General features: G+C 43.7%; 1 protein-coding gene across 12 annotated transcripts in view; it reads right to left on the bottom strand.

Moving 5' to 3' along the window:
• CELF2 (CUGBP Elav-like family member 2) overlaps nt 1-15,690 on the bottom strand; it is a gene marked incomplete at its 5' end in the record, with an annotated part of 552,657 nt that overhangs the window by 148,859 nt on the left and 388,108 nt on the right. For all 12 annotated transcript variants that reach the window (XM_081085288.1, XM_081085287.1, XM_081085286.1 and 9 more), the window contains one exon: nt 13,683-13,879. In XM_081085288.1, the coding sequence (XP_080941414.1) occupies nt 13,683-13,860 (178 nt within the window). The remainder of the gene's footprint in view (nt 1-13,682; nt 13,880-15,690) is intronic.

Here is a 15,690-nt window from a genome sequence, read left to right as displayed (position 1 = left end):
TTCTTAGCGTTCTCAGCATGGCATCCTGAAGATATGTGGCAGGCCCTCCAACTACTGATGAGTCTACACGCAACAATCACACCCTGCCATTTGACACAGGCTCGTCCTGTCTCTCTTAAACTGTCACCATTTCATTTGCCTTGGAATTTAATCTGTGGTGTAAAAGCCTGACATGTCCCACTTAAACACTATGCTCCTAAGTACAGATTAGAGTACAATTAGGTAGAGAGGAAAACCCAAAAGACCTGATTTAAAAAAAAAAAAATGTGTCTCTAATTTATTCATTACCTTTTCTTAAGTCTTTTTTCTTCCTTCAAAGAGATTAGAGCAAAGCCTTGGCTCTTGGAAGCACTGCCCTATGCAGGGACAGGGGCTTAGTGGAGGGGCCCATCACTGTCCCACCCCTCCAGTGGGACGCAGGCCATGTTGGACTTGCACACAAGCTCAGACCCGCCACCATCTGGCAGCTGTATGGTGGCCTGCGTAAAATGAACTGGTGGTCGCAATCCAGTTCCCATTAGACAGATGTCCACTTCACAAAGAGAGCATCACACTCAGCAGCCTACTTGGCAAAGAGGAGACAGGACTGGGCATGGGAACTGCATGAACTTGTTCTGCCCACCCAGGTTGCTTACTCAGTCGGACTGAGGCGAGCGGGAGAGATGAGGGCAGGCAGTATGTCGGCAGCTCCTGGAGGAGAACGCTATGTTTGCTGATCCATCGGACTCCTTACAAAACACCTCCAAGCACTTCACAGACACTGTCTCATTTATCCTACCACAAAGCCATGTCTTCCCAAAGTAGGTTTTGGCTCACAGAGCCACACAGTGGCCGTCTTCTAAGATCACCACCAGGATACGGACTTCAATCAGGGACTGACAGAGCTGCCAAGGGCCCTGGTACTCTCCCATCAGCTTCCATCACAGTAATGGGAAAGCATTTGGGCAGGGAAGGCCAAGAAAGGTCCCCTTGAACCTTCCTTGGGCTACTTTGCACTCTTACCCTAAATGAACAAGTTATTGTTGAGTGCTAAAAAGAAGGGGGGAGAACAATGGTCCAAAATGCCTTATCTACCTGGACAACTCATTAGTGTCCTAGAGTTAAAACAGCCGAAGCACTATTTACTGTTTTGCCAGGAAGGTATTTGATTCAGTCTAGACAGGGAAACTAAGAGGGTCTGTTTCCCCCTTCCTTGACGGAAGTGCAAAAGGAGGGAAGTGCAAAAGCAGTAGAGTGTACAAATTAAGCAATGCTTTTTCATTTTCTCCACTCATGCAAACATTTTGGTTCACATCCTCTCTTTAATAACCCACCATTCTTTCTATAAAATTCACGCACATAAACACCCAACTAAACAAACACCAACCAACCTGACTTAGAGAATCTTTAAGAAGCAACATAGAAAGTGAAAAGTAAAAACTCTACTTCTTTATTAGATTCCATTAACTATATGTTAAAAAAAAAAACAAAACTACTCAGAGTTGGTATCAATTATTACAATATTTCTTTACTTAGTCTTTCTTTACAGACTAAGTGCCATGTAAGGGCTGCCTTCATAATATAATTTTTTTTTTTTTAGAGAGAGGGATGTTCATGTGTACAAAAGCTGATGTTAATGTGCCAATTTCCTTTTCACACTTGTGACTCTTTTAATGATACTGTGTCCGAAATGAGTGACCCCACATAGGCCTCTGAAACCCGAGGTGATTCTGGGTAGGTGCAGGGGAAGGTTAGGAGCTGGCCTCTGTGTGGAAATGATCTTCATGAGGATGGTCAGAGTTCAGGAGGCAGAGAGAGTCCTGCTGTGGAAGTCAGTACACTTCACTCCCTTCATGGTCACAGAATGCTGCTCTAATTCCAATCAGCCACCTTCAAAACCGAGGGCAGCTGAGAGTAAGAGAGGCCGTGTAAAAGAATGAGAAAAAAATTGACACACTTTCAAAAACAACTCAAAAGTATCATCTTGTTGATGGGAGTTTAGTCAACTGGTCCACAATGTCAACTTGGAACAAATCATACAGAAAGCTCTGTGTGCTGAAGATAAAAGCAAACCACACCTGAAAATCCCAAACAGGAAGTCTAGTGCAATATCAACACAGTCCAGTGTGCTGTGCGCCATGACATGAGGCCTCCCGTGGTTATAGACTGTCCACTGAAGTTCGGGCCAAAGCAAGATAATCATAACATGCAATTATTCTGAAAGAGTCCACTGTCCTCAGGGCCAGGGACACTAGGATCAAAAATTCTGAAAAATTACTGAGGTTTGGAATCCGGTGTCTGATTCCGAGTCTTAAGTGTTGGTTTTGCCAACTCTCCGACACTCTTTCCCCACAGACCCCTGTTTTTCTTGATTGCCTATCCCGCCGCCTTATTCCACCAGGGCTTTCTCTTTGCCCACAGACTGCTGATTTAAACTGTGCAGTATAATGTTTTCTGGCAAACTAGTTGAGAAAGAAGCACCAGAAGGTTTCTGTGCACAAACATTAAAAAATAACCCTTCCTAATACACACTTCACAAAATCAAGATAACATTATGCCGCGGCTAATTTTTCACCTTTGTCTTCCTCTCCTACATCTATCATATATGACTTACTATCCTCCGGTCAGTTCCCACCTTCCCCCAGGCACTGCATGAGGCAACTGAACATTTACTATTCTTTAAACAATTTACTCCTCACAAGTCTGCTATGTGGACACAGCCATTTGAAGAAATGATGTGCAAAGAAATAAAATTCGAGGTTACCACAAAGTTTGAAAAATATGAGCACATGTACACAAGTACCTCCCATGAGGGGCAAGGCTATTGGTGTCAACTGGATGAAGCTCTATCAGGTAGCAGCCGGACTCTCTTCTTCAGGATCCTGTGCCAAACACTGTTACACAGGAGGAGGGTGGTGAGGGCCAGCTGACGCATTACCAACATCCTAGTCATGCTAAGAGGAGGGCTGCAAACTACACATCCTTAGATTTAATGGAGAACCCCAAGAAAGATTTGTTTAGTGAAACTGTATCCTCTTCTTGTCCTATACTCCCTAAAACAGGGGTAGGAAACCTTTTTTCTGCCAAGGGCCATTTGGATATTTATAACATCATTTGTGGGCCATACAAAATTATCAACTTAAAAGTCAGACTGCTATATTTGGCCAAGCATTTAACTCACCCTAATGCCTTGGCAGGGTCAGACTAAATGATCTCATGGGCCTTACAGGGCCCGCAGGCCAGACATTCCCCACCCCTGTAAAGGGAGGAGAAAGAAGAAGGAAAAGGATGTACAGGGCAGGTTGCTGAAAGGGAAAGGGGCAGACTCCTACGTCACATGATCTTGGGTTCTCGTAACACTCTCATTTCACCTTTATTGTATGAACAGCACTGGATTCTCTGTCCCTGAGGCCTCTTGAATATATTTTCCAAGGGAGAACACACACACACACACACACACGCATGCATCAAATGGGCACTGCTAACCCAAAGCTGGCTCTCTGTTTAAAAAAAATAAAGTCCTGTCTTTCATAGCTCTCAGTACCTTCTCTCCTTTTGGGGCAAAAAACATGGCCTGTTCACCTTTATATTCTCAGCACTAAGTACAATGCCTTACACACACCAGGAGCTGATAAATATTTATTGCCACATGACTGGTACTTTGGTAAATACTTAACTTTCTGTGTCAAACCTTTCATTTTTTTCTATTCTACATGAAATTCAATATTAAATGGGACCCAAGACTTTCATGGCTACCCTACCCTCCAAATTCCTCTTACAAAAGAGCTGGGCATTAGCCCTGGGAGAGCGCTGGCCAGAGGTCCACTCCTGGGGATCTGTAGTTGGCTGCCCCCACCCTCTCCTTAACTTTCATCATGTTCTCTAAGTTCACCACCTCTTCTGTGTAAAAGTTTGGCTCAAACTCTACACTTTTCCTGCCGTTCCAACACTTTAAGTATAAGCAGCAGAATCCTGGGGTTTAGCATTAATGTAAAGAGCTTATCTATATATAGCCTCACACTGTACTTTAGCATCTTCAAAACTTCAATCGTATTCTCTTCTAACTTTTTTTAAAGCACAATCCCTCCTTTTATGTTTTGCTACAGCTTTCCCCTCTTTTCATTCTTGTGACTCAATGCTCTCAGGCCTTTTAAGTTAGCCTCCTGACCTTTCCATCTGGGCTCACCTTCCTGGACCTTAGAGACTCATGCTGCTCTCCCTCAGAAAACCTCCATCTCCTTGATATATCTTCAGTAACGTGTCCTAATATTGGGCACAGTGGCCTACATAGGAGTGAAAAGCACTCTGTGATAAGTGGTGAATTACCTGCCCCTTAACACTTGGTGTCTGGTATCTTCATTTGTAATATTTAGCATTTGACCATTAACTTGTCTGAGGCCTTGTTTGTTATGACCCTCACTCTCCCTATTATGATGTCTCTCTCCTCTCTCTCTCTCTCTCTCTCTCTCTCTCTCTCTCTCTCTCTCTCTCTCTCTCCATGTCTGGGATGCTGGGTGCTGTTTCCATTAAACCATAAGTTTGGGGAAGTATTTTTTTTCTTACCTTAAACTAAAAAGAAGGCAACAAAAGAGCAGCATTTCATGGACTTATCCGCCACAACCATGAAGATGACTATGGGGAGACAGGTATTGATCCACATACAGGTCAGGCTGTGAACTAGGCCTACATAGGCCTAACAGACCCCAAAACACTTTAAAATGTCCAGATTTCGGTTCATTTATAGACTGTATTAAGTGATATTCTGTTTCAATCATTTAATTCATTTCTCGAACTCTAATTTATGATCCTCTAATGGAAACTGAGAAATTCATTACATTATTCTTCAAACTGATTACTGTCCAGAGTATATGTCTCCAATTTGGTTTCTCCAATTTGAATTAATGCCAGAATGTGGATACTGGATTAGGGGCAGCTTTCTCAGTCATTTACATAGAAAGTGAAAAAATATTGATCCCAATACCAATTCCTGTGGTGTTTCATTTGCCATCCCCATTCTCCTTGACCCATTAGTTTTTACCATTATAATCTGCCCATTCAGCTAACTAGCTCCCTTTTCCATTTATAGTGAAACCTGTTTTATCTTAATTTTTTTTGCTACCTATGTGTCAATGTGACTCAGCAGAAAGAGGCCTTGTGAAATCCAAGTACATCATAATCCATCATGCCACATGTGCCTTTTTTTTCCAAGTTCCTTTCTCCATCACATGTACTCACTAAAGCTGATCTGAAAATATCTTTAGATATTTGAAGAACCAGATTCTTTTATACATTTATTTGATCTAATTCACTGAAAATTTCTCTAGTTGTGGTACCTAATGTAGCACTGAGATACCTAATATCTAACTGATTTTCCATTGATTTTCACAGTTTGAGCCAGAACATTTTCAAATCTCTTGACCAATTGTCCTTAAAGCCAACACACTAGCATCGTTTCTGTTACCAGAGCATATAATCTATACCAATCTGTTGCTAAACCATATTATTTCAGTTTAGTTTTTACTTTTTCCCATTTGGCCAATTCTCTCTTCATCCCTTTTTAGCTTCCAATGGTGTTGAAGATCATAATGACTGTTCTGCATTTCATGATGGTACATCCTGACACACACGTCTCGCTGGAGAGAGAGTTGCTCTAGTAAGAGGTTTAAGCTAGCCAATATTAGAAAACAAAGCAAGAGAGTGAATGGGCTGAGGACCAGTGAAATTTGGACAAGGAAGAAGGAACCAGAGACCTCAAGGTGAAATCTCTTTAGCATCTGTGGCCACGTGTCCAGGAATGAACATTCAGACCTTTAAGAATTTATGAACACAAGATAAGAAAATGGTACTAACTGCATTAAGAGCATTGTGCGTTTACTATGGTTGGACTTTTTACAGATAATAAACTTCTTTAAAAGGTATGTGATGATTTTATTTATATTTTTAATCCTAACCTTCTGAACACTTCTGAAATATAACTTAGCTATGGTGCATTTTAAATTTTTACTAGAAGCAAAGTTTGAAGAAGGAAGGAAACTTTGCAACCCCGTTGGGGCCTCTGGAGTGGGAGTGAGTGAGGGAGAGCAGGCCACGTGAAGCCAATTCCCAGGTGAAGCACATGTATTTAGAGTGACTAATAGCGTTACCCATTGAAACACATCTCTTTCCGGGTAGGAAACTAGACCTCTCCTTGCTAAAGGCTGGTTTCATAATGACCCACAGGGTGGCCACCCAGAGTGGTACCATTGTGTAACGGATGGTGAAGCACCTCCAGTGTCGAGCAATCTCGTTGGGCACAAATAAACGCAGACTATGACTTCTAAGCAAACTATAAATGCACCCCGAGAACCCCACACGGTGAGATGCCCCAGACGAAGCTCTTTCAGTCAACCTGTAATATGTGTTGGAGGAATTCCAACAGTCTGTCCTCCTATTGTCCAGAGCCATTTTCTTTATTTTTTGCGACTTTAATGCCAGAAATGCAAGTCCACTGGGGACAAGAGGATTGGGAACCTGCTGATGTCCCCCAGGCAGAGGAGAAGGAAACAAAAATGGTTAGAAGCAGCCTTAAGTAATTTCTTTTTGTCTTTGATTTGGGCTCTACTGGTGTGTCCTCTCTATCCCTCCCCCACTTTCACTTCTTTTTCCTCCCCAGAGATCTAAGACTCAAAATGTGCCCAGGAGAGATACTATGTGCCAGGCTAGAAGCTGTTCTTTGATATAAACAACAGAAACCCAGCTCTGTGCAAGACAGACGTGGTCCGGTCTCAAAGCACCAGGTGTGGAGAATTTAAAGAGATTTTTTTCTCACGACAACTTAAAAGAGAAAGTTATTTAAAATCTCATTTATCTCAGTTCTATAAGTGCAATCTGTGTATGTAGAAATAATTAAAACCTCCATTTTGAAAAAAAATATTAAATTTTAAAAAAAAGCACAACTATATAATGTAACAAATGACTCCATCTCTTCCAAGGATATGATAAGGATCCTGCACGAAGACAAAAATTCTGACAGTGTTTCTGTTAACTGGTAGGACCTGGGACGGCCTACAAAGAAAAGACGTCGTAATAAGTTACACAGTGATTTCTGTTAACGTAAAGTTAATCAGGATGAAAAGCATCCTTCCTGTAGGCCACGGAGGCAGCACTAACAGAACTGGGACTGTCCCAGAAAATCTAGGGCAGCAACCCTAGTTTTCAAGAAATTCAGGGCAGAAATCCCAGCCCTTGCTTGTATGCATTAAAATGTAAAATTGGCTCATCTGCCCACATTTTCAATTCTTCCTCAATTACTGATTTCAAGATGACATTGCCTTAAAAAAACTGGCTCCAAGTCCATTTCTATTACTTAAGGGAAGTTTCTGACAGTTCCTTTTTTTTTTAAAAAAAGAAAAAGAAATAAAGGAAAGACATAAAATATGAAAATGAACCTCTCGGCACCCACTGCACTCCTCCAATATGATTCCATTAATAAAAAGGTCAAAAATGTTCTTTACAAACCTTCCACATTTTAAAGAAGAATAAAGCTTATAAGATTACCAACTCCCTTTAGACTAGCAGCATTCGCATTGTTCTCTCACAGAATATGTCAAACAACTCTGGGGTAGGTATTACTGTTATTGTAAGGATAAAAAACCTGAGGCACGTTCTCTAAACTAGCTTGTGACAGAACTTTGTAAGTGTCCTGACTTTCCAGGGCCTGCTCTCATTCTACCAGAGCACAGAAGAATCTCCTGCCCTCAAGGCTGTCCTCCTGCCAAATTCTGAAATGAGTAAAATTAGGCGTTGGTGCCTTTCAGCCTTCTCCTCTCCTCCTCTCCCTCTTAATTCTGACCATCCCATCTCATCCTCCAGAAACTTTTCCATTGTACTGAACTGGGAAGAGATTAGAACAAACTCAGATTTTATTAATGAATTCTTGAAGACTGAAGTCAAGCCTTTACGATGGAAAGAAGGGACTCATATTCTGTCACAGTCTAAGCTCAGTGGAGGTGGGGAGAAGCATCAAATTACCGAAGGGGAAGGCGAGCTGCTGTCCAGGCCAGTCCCCTCGTCCCAACTGCTGCCTGACCATCAAGAACAAGAACTGGTAACAGCATCAGAACCACTACAAAAGGTGCTTTTTTGAGATTTAAAGTTAATAACCCTTCCCAGAGGAGCCTTGAATTTAATCTTTGTTCCACCCAGAAAACTCTGGGCTCCAAGCACTGTGAGGGCTGCAGCTGCACCGCAGTTACGCCATGACCTGAGCACAATTCTAGAAAAAGGGAAGTTTTGTCCCTCAAGCCTGTGGCACGCAGTGAGAGTCCACACAAGCTACTTCCTATTTCTGGCTCTCTGGCTGAAAAGTCACCAGAGAGGGTAACATGGGATCAATGGAGCAATAGGCAGGGCCGAGGGTCGGTTCCACCTTCCAGTCTGAAACGCCAAGTGATTTTATTCTAATCACTCGCACAGGCTCCTAAGTGTTCCTTTCTGTAAAACCAGATGAGCAAAGCCTAGCCGACTGAGCTTAGACAAAGGTAACTAGCAGTCATTAGAGTAAGCTTTTACAGGGTGCTATGAACCTGGGTTGCGTATTGGATGAAAATTAAAATATTAAGAGAGTGATGATCCACGGCACAGAATTTCCCTACCACTTACAGGTTCTGAGTTTGGTCTCACTGAACACCATTCTAGACCTGCCACCTCTTCCACTGTCCCTTAGCCACGGTCTCCAACTCCTCAACCTCTCCTTCTTCTCCAGACCGGGAGCTAACTTCTGTCTTCACCAGCTTCCCTACCTTAGACTTCAGAGAACATTCTAATGCTTTCAGCACCCTTCCTGACCTTCCACCACATCTCCAACTCAGGTTCCCTATGATTCTGTTTCTCTGCTCACCCACTGAGGGACAGGCACAGAGCCACACTACTAAGGCCCACTCCAAATCCACACCACCCAGGTATAAGTGGGTCCGTCCTGTTGCTCTTTCCCCTGTCAGCTTTCCCAAAGCTGTCATTTTAAACCATTCCCATTCTTCTTAAGTCTTCAACTCCACCCGGCCTTCTTAGCAATGTGCTATCTGCTGAGAAGACTGAAGGCATCTGTACTGAGTGTCTATTTCCCGCCCCCATTAGACTGAAGTTCTCTGTTACTTCCTCCTAACTGCCCTGCTGTCTCAAATGTCGGTTCTTTCCGCCCTTTCGCATGTGCTCTTCAGCCACTTCTCTGGTCTCAATAAGGACCCTGATCCCTATCATCCTTACACTTTCACTATCACTTTTTGCTCTGCCTTCTTATCTCTTGTTTTAAAAACAAGCTGTATCTAAGCTCTCTTTCTTTCATGACCAGACTCCCAGAAAGGGCAGACTCCACTCACAGGCCTGCACATAAACCTAGCAATCCTCTCCCAAGCCCGACCTCCACCCTTCTGAAGCGCTCTCAAGTCCTCTCAACAGCCAAGTCCAATGGCTTTTCTTGGCCTGCATCCTTCTTGACTCTCCTGTGGCACCTACACTCAACATAATCAAAACTGAACTGAGTAGTCCTCTCCTTCCCTGTTCCCACCATTGCTGACTGCTTTTCCATTTTTCCCAGTTAAGCCAAAATCTCTTGGTCATCATTGCCTCAATTTAGTTATCAAGTTTTTCTTCCTTCCACCCGGTCATGTCTGTGCCATTCAATTCAGCCCTCTCCGTTGCCATGACAGATAAACAGCCTCCCTGTTTAACTCCATGTACTTCAGATAACACACTGCACCGATCTCTCAGCCTCTCCCCTTTCACAGACTTGTGAAAATCTAGCAAATAAAATTCAAATATCTTAGCCTGAGAATTAAGGCCCTCTAAGAACTGGACCGAGCTTATATTACACACCATGACCTTCCCGTCTTCCATTTCAGTTCATGTATTTCACATTTCCTCTGGACTCTGGGAGAATTCATAGTTCCCAGAAGCCACCCCGCATTTTCTTACCTTCATTCCTGAATCAAGCCAGTCTATCCATGTGTAATGTCCAACATTGTTTTTACTTATTGGAATCTTTTTTTTTTTTCATTCAAGATGTGGTAGAGATGCCATCTTTTCCTAAACGTAGTTTTAAGTTATTCATTCCTCCCCTGAACTTCCAGAGTTCAAATATGCTCATATCTTTCTTACTTCCTCTTATTTCATATTCTTCTGGGTTCTAGTTACCTGTGTACTGGCTAGCCTCTTTGTCCCTATTAGATTTCAAGTTCTTGAGGACAGTGATGATGATGATGATAATAATTGTAATAATAATCACCACCACCATCATAAGCTCCTACCATATTCCAGCTCTGTGAAAGCATGACTCCATTTCAGCAGCCCTCTGAGGACTGTCTCCACTTTCAGATGTGATTAAATAATGTGCCCAAGGCCAACACTCAGGAGTGGTAGAGCCAGGAATTGAAGTTACGCTTGTCTGACTTTAAAAGCCATGCTTTTAACTACTACGCGGTATTTTTCATCATCTATATACTTGGCCAATAACCATGGAATAAGATATCCACTCCATAAGTCCTAATAGGTGGGATCGTTGACTTAGCCAGGTTCCCCTAAGTGGCTGAGCCTACATGATCAACAAATACAATTATAGGGAGAAGAAACAGATAGCTTAGGGCCTAACTCTTAAAGGATGATTTCAAAAAATGGAACAAAGTTTTCATGCCTCAAGACTAAACAGAATATCAGAGGCAATGTGGGAGAAACATCTGTATCACCTGGATTAGGGAATACCCTGACCTGGTCTCCTTCCTTGGAATCATCGATGTCAGTAAGGCAATGAATCAAGGCCACTCCAAAAGCCTCACTTAGATCACTTAAACCACATTTAGAGAATGCCTTCAAAATTCTGATTCCTGAAACTCTGATATCAGCCATGAGAAAGCATGATAACTGTACTCTGCCCGTATAGTCAGGACAAATGTAAATGTGGGGTCCTATTTCATACACACACAGGTAAATGACATATGACACGCACAGGTATCAGTGTAAAGCAAAGCGGTGGTTGTTGCTCTCTACACGTAAGCGGCTAAGGCCTGTAATCCTCCAAGAGGAATGTCATTATACAGCTCAAATCCCATCACAACAAATACCGTTACAACAGAGATGTCTGTATAACAAAAACCCTTTCAGGCTTTGGCTGACAGCCCACGTACTTCTAGCAATATTTGATGTGAGACTTGGAGTTCACAGTAATGGAAATTGACCTATCTTTCCAAAGGTAAGATTTGAATGATTTCTTCTGTAGCTTCTATCCCATGATACCATGAGTTGGCGTGATGTACAATCTAAACCCATGGGCATAAAAACGGAACACCAAGACACAAACAAATCAACCCTGCTCTTAAAGGGCAAAATTCCCTTGTGTTCACCCGGGGAACACTGTGGTCAAGGAGAAGGCCTCTCACCCAACCCTGAAATGGGGCAGAGCAAGGCTGACGTGCGGCCTGACCTCACGGAGAAGCAAGCTGGTGTACGCAGCACATGAAGACGGATGGTCTGTCCTCAAATTGCTACTCTACCTCTTTCTAGCTGCGCAAACTGGGCTAACATTTCTTTTTTTCGGAGCCTCCTCTGCAAAATGTGGCTAATATCACCTACTTTCAGGATTTCAGTAAGAACCTCAGAAGAGAACATATGTAAAACTTCTCACAGAGGACTTGGTACAGAGCATGGGCTCAAAAAGCCCGTACCATGTGTCCCTTTTCCTCTAAGACCGTGGGCTTATGCAAACTATTTTAATGAAGTTAGTTACAAAACCCAGTGAAAGAAGTTAATGAAGTGTATAGTCTCAAACATACCCTGATGAAGAGACTGCTCTGAGGAACATCAGGAAAAAAGAGAGAATATGGTAAAAGAACTAGGCCGTGTACAAGTACTCACTTGACTGAGAGAAAGGTCTTTCTGGCTAAAGTAACACATATAGAATACAAAGATAAAATGCAAGTAACCAGGCATCACAGCAAGAAATGAGCTTTGAGCATTCTACCAGAGGACATGTTGAAAAATGCGGAATTCACTAAAATTTGGAGGCACATTTTCCTAGCCAAGGATGAAGGGTGGCTGTTGTTCTGAAGCACTAGTTTCCTGCCTCTGGCCTAGTTTCCTGTGGGTGTCATTCTGCATGGTAGGGGGGCCCGCATTTGCTAAGTCCAGGCCAGGGCATTATACTGTCTTTCCTAAGTAGGATACTGTAGGGGTTAAGTATCAAAAACCAAATTCTAGAATTTTCCATTTGGGAAACATGTAGGTAAACAGTTTAGGAATATGACTCAGAAAGGCTCTTTTAACATTGCCCTAATTTGTGATGGGTTTAATCCTTCTGTTTTATATACCTAATGTCCTATTTTTCAAGTTTAGGGACAACCAAGTGTGTGATGACAAAATTTTATGTATGTTCTTTTGAAAGTACTCTTGGTGTTACTGTACATGATTATATTTTGAGATAGAAAATGAGAGCCTTATGAACGGAATCGGAAGGTATGTTTGCTCACCTTTATAAAATACGTATTAGGCTTTTACATTTCTTAAAAGGTTCTAAAAATCCTATCAGACCTCTGCAACTATAGGGCACAAGAGATGACCCCTTTCTCAGAGTCATGACCATCAGGGTTTTAATTGTTACTTAGTCCCATCCCTTCACCTTGACAGTAAGAAAGAGGCCCAGAGACAAGTGTGTGCTCATGTTTATGTGCTCCCTAATGAGCTTGCAGGAGCTCTTGTGAGAGGCTACAAAGAAATAAAATAACAGGCCGGACAGAGATAGGAAGATATAGAGAAAAAGGAAGTGTGGACCCGCAGAAAGACAGAGGAGCCCTGGGCAGAAAGACCAAGAGATCAAGAACAGAGAAAGAACAAAATTACTAAAGCAAGGTTAACATATCCACAGAGAGCAAGTGGCAGCAGAGGAGTTAAATTCAGTCTGCACAGAGCTTGCAAAGGACGACTCTCATACACTGAAGCTTCAATGTGGTGCAGAGGCTTCTGGCTTCTCTCTATTTTAATAACTGTCCCCCCACCCTCCCAACATCACCCTCATCTTAAAATGGAGGCAGGAGAAACCACCAGATTGTACACGTGAGTCTTCGCACTGGTAAGGGCGTAAACCACAAGCATTTGGAAGGTGTGCTAACTATCTCAGGCCACTAGGGCGTTACTTCCCGCCCCCGAAGGCATACTTCACCTAAAGACGTCCATCTAGACCCCAATAATTGATATCCCTCCTAAAAGTGTGTCCTTTATTCCTTAGACCAGTGGGATCATAAGCAACTGTTTATAAGGCATCTCAGGATCCCCACGGGCTACGGAAAAGTGAAATGCAATTGTAATTACATGAGCAATAATGGGAAGGTAGGGGCAGAAAGAGTTACTCCTGAAATGCAAGACTAGAAACACGATTCCTTAGAGAGGCAGGCACTCCACCGGGGAAGAGGAGCCTGCGCTGCCTAGAAAGTGACCTCGGGAGAGCAATCACGCGCCTGGACAGAGGCGCGACCGCGCCCCTCCCTCCGCTCCTCCTTTCCTGCGTCCCAGGCCCGCTCCGTCCACCTGCCCGGGAGGCGGGCGGGCGGGGGCGCGGGGAGGAGCCGGGCTGGCCTCGGGCACAGGGGCAGCAGGCGGCTCCCGCTCGCAGTTCTCCCTCCCGCGGCGATGCCCAGGACACCCAGGAAGGCCCCCAACCGCGCACACCCCGCGGACTGTACCTTTACTCTGGGGAGGGTTCTGACTCCGGTCCCGGAGGACGTTGATCTGGTAGACAGCTCCGTAAGGCTCAAAAAGTTCTTTCAGCTCCTTTTCCGACCAAGACCTGGGGATCTGCCCGACAAACATCTTAATGGCATCTGGGTCTGGCTGGTCGGAGTGATCCAAAGCGCCGTTCATCTTGTTGGCTGTGCCGTTACTGTCAAAAAGGGAACCGGGAGCCAGAGTTAGGGCTGCACGGTGAGGGACAGGAAGAAAAAAAATAGCGGGGTGGGGGCGGGGAGGCGGAAGGAGGAGGAAGAGGAGCGTGGGGCAAAGTGCCTAATGAGTCGTAGAAATTTGATGAACTAAAACAAAGCACAGGCACCATTAGGTTGCTCCTCGGTGGCAGGGCGGCGGGCTCGCACTGCAGGCTGCTGCTGCTCAGCACCCAGCCCGAGCCCAGGGCAGCGCCCCGCCGGCTGTCACCCGGGGCGTGGACATCTTGAAACCCAGCTCGGAGGCAGCTGCAAGTTAAGTGCAGGTCTCGTTCTGCAAGGCTGCCATCAATGCATCTGCAGCCTTATCAGCCTCACACTGGCTCTCGAGTGAAAAGAAAGGCAGGGCTGGATTTCTGCTGGATTGCTCCCCTTCCCCTCCCCTCTTTGGAGATTTTTTTGGGGGAGGAGAAGAGAGGTGATAATGATAAAGTCACATGAAAAGAAAATGAAACACTTGGCAGTCCGTCAGATGACTAATGCAAGATGCTGAGGATGAATTTGCAGAGTGCGCGAGGCATCCATGTGTGCATCAAATTAGTACGTTGTTGCTGCTCAGAATGGAAAGTGCTCCAGCAATGCGGCTGGCTGCAGCCGATTGGCTGCTTACGCTGGAGAAAAGGGCCAGGGCGGGGAGGGGGCTCCCGTTTAAAAAGCACATTGTTTATGGGACCCAGGCACAAAGGGTTTAATTCAGAGAGGCAAAGGCGATCTCAGAACTGCCTGCTTTGTGCCGGAAAAAAAAAAAAAAAATGCAGCCGCAGAAAGTTGAGTTCCCGCTAAAGGACACTGAATATTTCAAATCTTTCACACTCCATAAATTGCTCTCTGTGTGTCTGACTTCCAGATGTTGCACTTGAGTTCTAAACAATCACACGTTTGGAAGAGAGAAGAGGGAAGTCTGCCTTTTCTTCTCCCAGCTTCAGTAAATATTTGGGGATGATACAAAAAGCAAGAACATAAGCCTGTACATATCCATCTTCCTTAAGACTTAAAAAGCCCCCATTTGGAAGAGAGCCTGCAATTCTAGTCACCATCATGAAACATGATAATGAGGGTGTGCGTTTTTTAATTGGGATTCCCCCCAGTTTGACCTTCAGTAAATCATAAAGCAAAATCACATATCCTCTTTGTCTTCCCTCCTCTGAATGCTCCCTAAACCCACCTCCTCTGCCAAGAGGCAGGGCTGAATGCACTGAGCAGCATGCATTTGCAGTACTGTGCTCTTGGTTTAGCATCTCAGACCGTGAAAATAAAATGTGCCTAAATAACTGCACACCTGGCAGACAAAATATCTACAGAGTCAGGTCCATGATCGTCCTCCGGCCCCTAGCCCAAGAGGCAGAAAGATCAAAAAGGGACCACATAAACTAAAACTTCACTGCAATTGGCAGGTGTCATCTCAATGTAGTCTTGGGGTGATAACAACAAGGTATTCAAAATGATGGCAAATACTCTTCCCTAATACCTGGCTTTAATTTCTACTTCTTCCAATCGCCCTATTTTACCACTCTATTTTTTTTTCTCTTTGTGAGATAAACAATCAAACCATGTAGCTTGAAACACTTTTAGAAGTTTCGCTAATCAACCTTATTGTTATAAACCATGTTCTGCTAAATAAAATATTGAGCACAAAATCTTCTTGCAACAATTTAGGTGTAACGCAATGCTTGTTTATATTACAGATCAATCGTTTATCTTGTTCCTGTGCACCTTTATTTCTTTTCAAATCATCCTCTGAGAATTCAATCAA

The sequence above is a fragment of the Myotis nattereri genome (genome assembly GCF_964212035.1).
Source record: "Myotis nattereri genome assembly, chromosome: 1".
In the NCBI taxonomy this organism is placed as follows: Eukaryota; Metazoa; Chordata; class Mammalia; order Chiroptera; family Vespertilionidae; genus Myotis; species Myotis nattereri.
The sequence above is the reverse complement of the archived record's forward strand: the minus strand, read 5'-3'. Positions and strand labels throughout refer to the sequence as shown.